A 9,094-nucleotide genomic window follows, 5' to 3' on the forward strand; every position below is an offset into this window, starting at 1 on the left:
CACCATCTGAACTATGGTTTGGCAAGAAACCTAAGTTGTCGTTTCTTAAAGTTTGGGGCGGCGATGCTTATGTGAAAAAGTTTCAACCTGATAAGCTCGAACCCAAATCGGAGAAATGCGTCTTCATAGGATACCGAAAGGAAACTGTTGGATACACCTTCTATCACAGATCCGAAGCCAAGATTCGTTGCTAAAAATGGATACTTTCTAGAGAAGGAGTTTCCCTCGAAAGAAGTGAGTGGTAGGAAAGTAGAACTTGAAGAGGTAATTGTACCTTCTCCCGAATTGGAAAGTAGTTCATCACAGAAATCAGTTCCAGTGATTCCTACACCAATTAGTGAGGAAGCTAATGATGATGATCATGAAACTTCAGATCAAGTTACTACCTAACCTCTTAGGTCAACCAGAGTACGGTCCGCACCAGAGTGGTATGGTAATCCTGTTCTGGAAGTCATGTTACTAGACCATGACGAACCTATGAACTATGAGGAAGCGATGATGAGCCCAGATTTCGTGAAATGGCTTGAGGCCATGAAATCTGAGATAGGATCCATGTATGAGAACAAAGTGTGGACTTTGGTGGACTTGCCCGATGATCGGCAAACCATTAGAGAATAAATGGATTTTCAAGAGGAAGACGGACGCTGTTAGTAGTGTTACTATCTACAACGCTCGACTTGTTGCGAAAGGTTTTCGACAAGTCCACGGAGTTGACTACGATGAGACCTTATCACCCGTAGCGATGCTTAAGTCTGTCCGGATCATGTTAGCAATTGCCGCATTTTATGATTATGAAATTTGGCAAATGGATGTCAAAACTGCATTCCTTAATGGATATCTTAAAGAAGAGTTGTATATGATGCAACAAGAAGGTTTTGTCAATCCTAAAGGTGCTAACAAAGTGTGCAAGCTCCAGCGATCCATCTATGGACTAGTGCAAGCATCTCAGGAGTTGGAATATACACTTTGATGAGTTGATCAAAGCATATAGTTTTATACAGACTTGCGGTGAAGCCTGTATTTACAAGAAAGTGAGTGGGAGCACTACAACATTTCCGATAAGTATATGCATGTGAATGACATATTGTTGATCGGAAATAATGTAGAATTTTCTGGAAAGCATAAAGGAATGTTTGAAAGGAGTTTTTCAAAGAAAGACCTCAGTGAAGCTGCTTATATATTGAGCATCAAGATCTATAGAGATAGATCAAGACGCTTGATAAATTTTTTCAATGAGTACATACCTTGACAAGTTTTTAAAGTAGTTCAAAATGGAACAGTCAAAGAAGGAGTTCTTGCCTGTGTTGCAAGGTGTGAAGTTGAGTAAAGACTCAAAACCCGACCATGGTAGAAAATAGAAAGAGAATGAAAAGTCATTCCTTATGCCTCAGTCATAGGTTCTATAAAGTATGCTATGCTGTGTACCAGACCTATTGTGTATCTCACCATGAGTTTGGCAAGAGGGTACAATAGTGATCCAGGAGTGGATCACTAGACAACGGTCAAAATTATCCTTAGTGGAATAAGGACATGTTTCTCGGTTATGGAGGTGACAAAGAGTTTGTCGTAAAGAGTTACGTCGATGCAAGCTTTGACACCGATCTGGATGACTCTAAGTCTCGATCTAGATACATATTGAAAGTGGGAGCAATTAGCTACAGTAGCTTCGTGCAGAGTATTGTAGACATAGCAATTTGCGAAATACATACGGCTCTGAATGTGGCAGACCCGTTGACTAAACTTCTCTCACAAGCAAAACATGATCACTCTCTGGGTGTTAATCACATAGCGATGTGAACTAGATTATTGACTCTAGTAAACCCTTTGGATATTAGTCACATGGAGATGTGAACTAATCACATAAAGATGTGAACTATTGGTGTTAAATCACATGATGATGTGAACTAGATTATTGACTCTTGTGCAAGTGGGAGACTGAAGGAAATATGCCCTAGAGGCAATAATAAAGTTGTTATTTATATTTACTTATATCATGATAAATGTTTATTATTCATGCTAGAATTGTATTAACCGGAAACTTAGTACATGTGTGAATAGACAAAATAGAGTGTCCCTAGTATGCCTCTACTTGACTAGCTCGTTAATCAAAGATGGTTAAGTTTCCTAGCCATAGACATGTGTTGTCATTTGATGAACGGGATCACATCATTAGAGAATGATGTGATGGACAAGACCCATCCGTTAGCTTAGCATAATGATCGTTTAGTTTTATTGCTATTGCTTTCTTCATGACTTATACATGGTCCTCTGACTATGAGATTATGCAACTCCTGAATACCGGAGGAACACCTTGTGTGCTATCAAACGTCACAACGTAACTGGGTGATTATAAAGATGCTCTGCAGGTGTCTCCGATGGTGTTTGTTGAGTTGGCATAGATCGAGATTAGGATTTGTCACTCCGAGTATCGGAGAGGTATCTCTGGGCCCTCTCGGTAATGCACATCATTATAAGCCTTGCAAGCAATGTGACAAATGAGTTAGTTACGGGATGATGCATTACGGAACGAGTAAAGAGACTCGCCGGTAACGAGATTGAACTAGGTATGAGGATACCGACGATCGAATCTCGGGCAAGTAACATACCGATGACAAAGGGAACAACGTATGTTGTTATGCGGTTTGACCGATAAAGATCTTCGTAGAATATGTAGGAGCCAATATGAGCATCCAGGTTCCGCTATTGGTTATTGACCGGAGATGTGTCTCGGTCATGTCTGCATAGTTCTCGAACCCGTAGGGTCCACACGCTTAACGTTCGATGATGATTTGTATTATGAGTTATGTGATTTGATGACCGAAATTTGTTCAGAGTCCCGGATGAGATCACGGACATGACGAGGAGTCTTGAAATGGTCGAGAGGTAAAAATTCATATATAGGACGATGGTATTTGGACACCGGAAGTGTTCCGGGTGATACCGGGTCACCGAAAGTGGTCCCGGGCAACCCCCAGCAAAGATATGGACTTAATGGGCCAAGTAAGGGAACACACCAGCCCACAAGGGGCTGGTGCACCCCCTATAGGGCCAGCCACGTGGGGAGAAAGGGAAGGGAGAGGAGGAAAAGGAAAGTATGAAGTAGGACTCCTACTTCCTTCCCCTCCCCCCTCCTTCCTTTCCCCATTATCCAAATATGGTAAGGGGGGATTGGACTAGGGGCCCAAGTAGGATTCCTCCTACTTGGGCGCGCCCTAGGCTGCCTCCCTCCCTCTCCCTCCTTTATATACGTGGGGAGGGCACCCCTAGAACACAAATCAATTGTTCCTAGTCGTGTGCTTAGGCGAAGCCCTGCGCCGGTAACTTCATCATCACCGTCGCCACGCCATCGTGCTAACAGAACTCTCCCTCGTCCTCAACTGGATCAACAGATCGAGGGACGTCATCGAGCTGAACATGTGCTGAACATGGAGGTGTCGTACGTTCGGTACTTGGATCGGTTGGATCACGAAGACGTTCGACTACATCAACCGCGTTACTAAACGCTTCCGCTTTCGGTCTACGAGGGTACGTGGACACACTCTCCCCGCTCGTTGCTATGCATCTCCTAGATAGATCTTGCGTGATTGTAGGTAAAATTTTTGAAATACTGCATTCCCCAACAAAAGGTTGTGTCTGTTGCCCCCATGCTAGTGACGAGACCCTTGAATATCTAGTTTCACTCGGCTCTCAACATGGATAAGTGTATCGTGTGGTTTCACTTGCTTCATAGGTTGATATGTATTAACATTTTTGAGGGAATTGATTTTTTCTATAAAGAATGGATTTTATTCACTCGAAATGAAGCATCAAGAGGATACAAACATAATGAGCATGTTACAGTATATGTGGATTGCACTAGCCCTTACCATAAGTTCAGACTTTTGTTTGCATTGGCTAGTGCATGAAGCTTGACATGGTATCAGAGCTAAGGTCTTCAGTCATACGTGAGTTTCCCCGTCACACATGAGAGGGGGTGTTACAGTATATGTGGATTGCACTAGCCCTTTTCATAAGTTCAGACTTTTGATTGCGTTGACTAATGCATGAAGCTTAACAGAGCACACACCCGACCTCTACAAGATAGGATGCACACAGCCAATACCCACACACACATAGAAAACACGATGGCAGATAGCAAAGTCATCGAACACCAAAGCACTGCCTAGAGAGAGAAAATAAAAAACCTTGAATTGATCAAATCCGCTATATACAAACTACAACAATGGCCATATTCGCAGCAACCATCTCATGACACCACAAGGACAACGAGATTCTTCATCAGCAACGCCTTCAGGAAGGGAGCAACACTCAAGCGCCATCGTCGGCGGATCGACCCATTAAACACTAGAATCTAGATTTTCACCCTGAAGAAAGAGACCAAGCACATCCGAGCAATGCCTTCGACATGGTGATGACGCAAGAACATCACCATTGCCAGGCATAACGAACATGTGTTAGTCCTAGGTTGTCACCCCGGAGCTCGTCGAAATCAATCAAGTGTTGTTCCCACCACTTTTCCACTATCCAAGAAGCTGCATGCACTGGTCTAGAAAACCAACCGCCACCGCTGCACATCCATACCCTCTGTGTCAAGCCGTTGTCCGTAGAATGCATCACACCGTCGAAGCAAACCACTAGATCTGGAGGGGGAACCCCTCAAGAAATCAGTGATCACCGCAATCAGTAGCGGTTTAGCCGCCGCGGTACGCACTGGTCATAGTTGACGCCATGGTCAACGGAGATGGATATGATCCGGCAACTCCAGTGCCAGCCGCGGAGTTGTAGCCATCGCAGCACAGCCGCACAACCATCGAGCCTCCGAGCACGACCACGCCGCAGCCCCTAGCCATCGCTGCTCCGATCCATGGCCACCAGAATTGGCGTGGCAACCACCGCAAAGACCATCAGTTTGTCTGATCCGATCTGGACAACGGGAAGCAGAAGACGCCACCAGAAGGACAATCAATAGGAGCCACATACCGACGATCGCCGGCCTGCCCAATCCGATCTAGACGATGGGACGCGGTAGACGCCGATGAGCTCCATATCAGACTTTGTTGCGGTTCTTCAATCCCGGTTGAATTGAACGATGTGGCTGAAGAGGCAGTCAAGTGGCCGACCCCGGCAGCACCCACCATGATGGCCGCCCCCATATCCAGATCAGGAGAAGGCGGGCGACCGTATGAGGATGGAGCGGGCTGCTCGGACGATAGCCACTTCACGGGGAGGCACCAGGGCCCGATTCCGGCCGGATCCTGCGGTCAGCCGCGGGGAGGGACACTCCCAGCGCCAGATCCGTGAAGGCGAGGGTGACCACATCGAGCAAGGTCTGCCGCGATGAATTCCCGCCACCGCCGGCAACCAGGGAGCTTTGCTCGGCGGCGTATGCCAGCAGCGGCAGGGGGGGGGAGGAGTAGGGGGCACCGGCGGCGCTGCCGCCCGCCTGAGCCGCCTCGTGGAGACAACGCGGGGGCCTGATCCACTTTTTTCGGACGCCTCAGTAGCAGACCGCGTCTCTCGGGTTGTTCCAACTTACCCCTAAGGGAATTGATATGTATTAACTTATCATAGGAAGAGGACGTGTTTCATTGGAAGTTGCATACCTTTGGAATCTTTTCCGTCAAGTCTATATATGTGGATCTGATTAACACCAGTCCTATTTTTCACAAGTGTTATATTTGGCATATTAAAGTTCCACTAAAATTAAGATTTTTATGTGGTATGGATATATGGGTGGTATCAACAAACAATAGCTTGGCAAAGCATAGATACCATGGGAGAAAAAAAATGTTGTTTATGTGATCAAGATAAAAACATAAATCATTATTCATATCTTATCTATTTGCCACCCATCTTTGGTTTTCTACTCATATACAACATATTACTTACCTCCAGCAACTAGTATCTTGAATTTGTTTAGGAATTGTTTCGCTCGGTTGATTAGAACCTTAAAGCTCAAACCCAGGTGAGTTTGTGCTTTTCCCTTGGCAATCTAAAACTGCCGAAGTAATTGTGTTTTTAACAGATTGACAATTTCAAAAAAATTACAAGTTGTCTTCCGAGCTACATGATGGATTTGTGTGTGATCTTCTTTTCAGCGTGCGGAGGTGCGAGCAGTGGCGGAGCATGATGCTTGATACTTTAATAAAGATTGTCTTATGCATCACTTGATGCAAAGGCTGGTGGTATACTCTCCTTTCGGAACAAAAATCAAGACTTATTTTGGTACTACTTCAGTATTGAGTGTCATAGCGGAGGCAAAATAGTTGTCCTGATCTCCTCATCGCATTAACAGAGGAGGATTACAACAAAGTTATATGGATGTCCATTAGCATTATAGCTACTTCTACTAGTACAGACAGTAAGTTTGACCTTACAACAAAGTGCGCTTATAACAGGTCCAAGTATACGTCCAGATTGAACTTCTCAGCATGTGCGTTTTCCTATTGTACAATCTACTGTTTTTTTACACGACTTTGGCTCGCATTTTTTGTAGGTACTACTGCTGTACTGCAGATTAGTAATAGTTCGGTTAGCTTTTTCCTTCTACACCAACTCGTCACGTTCTCCCCAATAATTCGCCACGCACGTCTGAACCCCCGGTCCCAAGTGTTCACTATAAATACTGGCCTCGTGACCAGTCCTTCAACTCACCCAACGAACATTCGAGCTAAGCTTATCTAGCTCGCAGCCACCAAATTTTCGAGCTCCTAGTCCTAGCGCTAGCAAGCTACAAGCAGCAGCAGCAGCAATGGCGAAAAGTTGCACCTTAGCGCTACTTGGCGCACTCCTGGTGCTCTCGCTTCTTGTGAGCCCCATTGCTTGCTCCCGCAAGCTCGCCAAGGCGGCGGGGCACCACAAGCCTGCTCCAGTCAAGGGCCACAAAAACCAGACCACCACTAACCCCTCCTCGTCCGCCGCATACGGCGGCGGCTGGTTGCCCGCCGGCGCCACGTATTACGGCAACCCCAACGGCGACGGGAGCGACGGTTAGTGCCTTGCTTACTTTACTGTGGGCCTTATGTCCATAATCCATGGGACCTACGTCGCACCCACATTCATCGAGCTGAAAGATACTGACGACAAGAAAACAAATTTGCAGGCGGAGCGTGCGGCTACCAGACCGCTGTAGGGCACCGGCCGTTCTCGTCGATGATCGCCGCCGGGAGCTCCCCTCTGTTCATGGCGGGCAAGGGCTGCGGCGCGTGCTATGATGTAAGCAACTCACCAAGCCCCTCCATTAATGGTGCAAAGTGGTCGGTTCGGCTGGTCCTGACAAAATGTGTTGATGTGACGTACGCAGGTTAAATGCACGAGCAACTCGGCCTGCTCCGGGAAGCCTGTGACCGTGGTCATCACCGACCTGAGCCCCGGCAACCTCTACCCCGGCGAGCCGTGCCACTTCGACATGAGCGGCACCGCCCTGGGCGCCATGGCGAAGCCCGGCATGGCCGACAAGCTCCGCGCCGGCGGTGTCATCAGGATGCAGTACAAGAGGTACGCAGCAGCACCACATAGGATCCTCTTCAGTCTTCAGCCTACAGTTACACGGAAAACAATGGAGTAAATGTGTGCTGATCTTGGCGCTCCTGTTAATCATGTCAGGGTGCCATGCAAGTACCCCGGCGTCAACATTGCCTTCAGGGTGGACCAGGGCGCCAACCCCTTCTACTTCAAGACCCTGATCGAGTTCGAGGACGACGACGGCGACCTCAAGGCCGTGGCCCTCAAGGAGGCCGGCAGCGGCGCCTGGACGCCCATGGCTCAGGACTGGGGCGCTCTGTGGCGCCTCAACAATGGCAGGCGGCTGCGCGCCCCCTTCTCGCTCCGGCTCACCTCCGACTCCGGCAGGAAGCTCGTCGTCAACAACGTCATCCCCGCCAACTGGAAGGCCGGGGCCACGTACCGCTCCCTGGTGAACTACCCCTGAGTCACGTCACAGCCATATTTACCTGCTCCATGTGTGAATTTTATATACCGCGAAAAGAAAGAATGTGCGTCCGGGTGCTGCGAGAGGCGGCGTCAGATGAGGAGGAGGAGCTCGCAAAATTGTGATGTTCCCTCCCTGGTCTCTGCATTCCCCTAGTGATGTATCATGTGTCATTAATCCATCTGTAATTTCCCCTTTTTTGCCTTCCTCTGCTTTGTCGTCGAGGAGACGATTGAACTGCAGCTAAAATGCTGCATGTCGATGTACCAAGTTGTGTGCTTTTTTACCACGCAATCCTTGAGAGAAATGAAATTTCACGATTACTACTTGCTTATGGAAGGGAAATGGGTCTGTTTAGGACATATCTAGATGTGACATAGTTATGTCACATCTAACTTGATCTCTTTGTGGTCTATTTTTTTATCCTTGTTTTTTTGTTTTTTGTTTCTTGTTGCTGCCTTGTTTGTGGGAGGTTAGATGTGATATCCTTAAAAAACATCTACTCCCTTTGTTCCTGAATATTTGTCTTTCTAGGCATTTTAAATGGGCACAACATACGGATGTATGTAGACATATTTTAGAGTGTAGATTCACTCATCTTGCTCCGTATGTAGTCATTTGTTGAAATCTCTAGAAAAACAAATATTTGGGTAGATGTGAATTAGACAAATTGAAGGAAAATTAGTGAAGGTGCAAATTACGGATAATCTGTACTAGCACTTTTACCAACCTGGACACTGGGAACCACCGGTAGCTGCGCTATTGATTCTGCTCGCCTGTCATGCCGGCTGCTTGCCGAGGATGACACATGCGATTCTCCCGGAAACGTAGACAAAGGAGCAGAGCCTTGAATGTTGCGAATACTGATTGCCCTACTCAATTATTGACACAAACCGTTTGTTGAAAGTACTTTTAGTGAAGGAGCTTCAGTTGTAAGTACGTAGTAGTACACATGTAGGCGCTACTCTATAAGTCTGCGCGCAAAATCTTCGGTTGTGTCTTTTCGATAAACAGGGCTTGATTGTACTACACTACCGCTCGGCATTATGAACTGGATAGTTGGCGTGTGGCTCTCACAAATTAAGACTATCCACTCGTAGAGATTAACATCCATACCCAATTTTCTACACGAGTGTGCATTATGCTCATAATAATTGAAGGTCG

At 46.8% G+C, this 9,094-nt stretch overlaps 1 protein-coding gene across 1 annotated transcript; it reads left to right on the top strand.

Annotated features, from left to right (window-relative positions):
- The first annotated feature begins 6,651 nt into the window (after window positions 1–6,651).
- On the top strand, window positions 6,652–8,264 carry LOC123141614 (expansin-B11). Its single transcript, XM_044560710.1, has 4 exons — window positions 6,652–6,989; window positions 7,103–7,215; window positions 7,304–7,497; window positions 7,606–8,264. The coding sequence occupies exons 1-4, from the start codon at window positions 6,752–6,754 to the stop codon at window positions 7,928–7,930; spliced, it is 870 nt and encodes a 289-aa protein (XP_044416645.1). The 5' UTR covers window positions 6,652–6,751; the 3' UTR covers window positions 7,931–8,264.
- The last annotated feature ends 830 nt before the right edge of the window (window positions 8,265–9,094 follow it).

The sequence above is a fragment of the Triticum aestivum genome, chromosome 6D (assembly GCF_018294505.1).
Source record: "Triticum aestivum cultivar Chinese Spring chromosome 6D, IWGSC CS RefSeq v2.1, whole genome shotgun sequence".
NCBI classification, from domain to species: domain Eukaryota; kingdom Viridiplantae; phylum Streptophyta; class Magnoliopsida; order Poales; family Poaceae; genus Triticum; species Triticum aestivum.

Excerpts from the sequence above, each read along its gene's own strand:
- LOC123141614 (XM_044560710.1), top strand. The coding sequence starts at position 6,752 with ATGGCGAAAAGTTGCACCTTAGCGCTACTTGGCGCACTCCTGGTGCTC. Across the intron at positions 6,990-7,102 it reads CAACGGCGACGGGAGCGACG|GCGGAGCGTGCGGCTACCAG; the intron begins GTTAGTGCCTTG and ends ACAAATTTGCAG. Across the intron at positions 7,498-7,605 it reads ATCAGGATGCAGTACAAGAG|GGTGCCATGCAAGTACCCCG; the intron begins GTACGCAGCAGC and ends TAATCATGTCAG.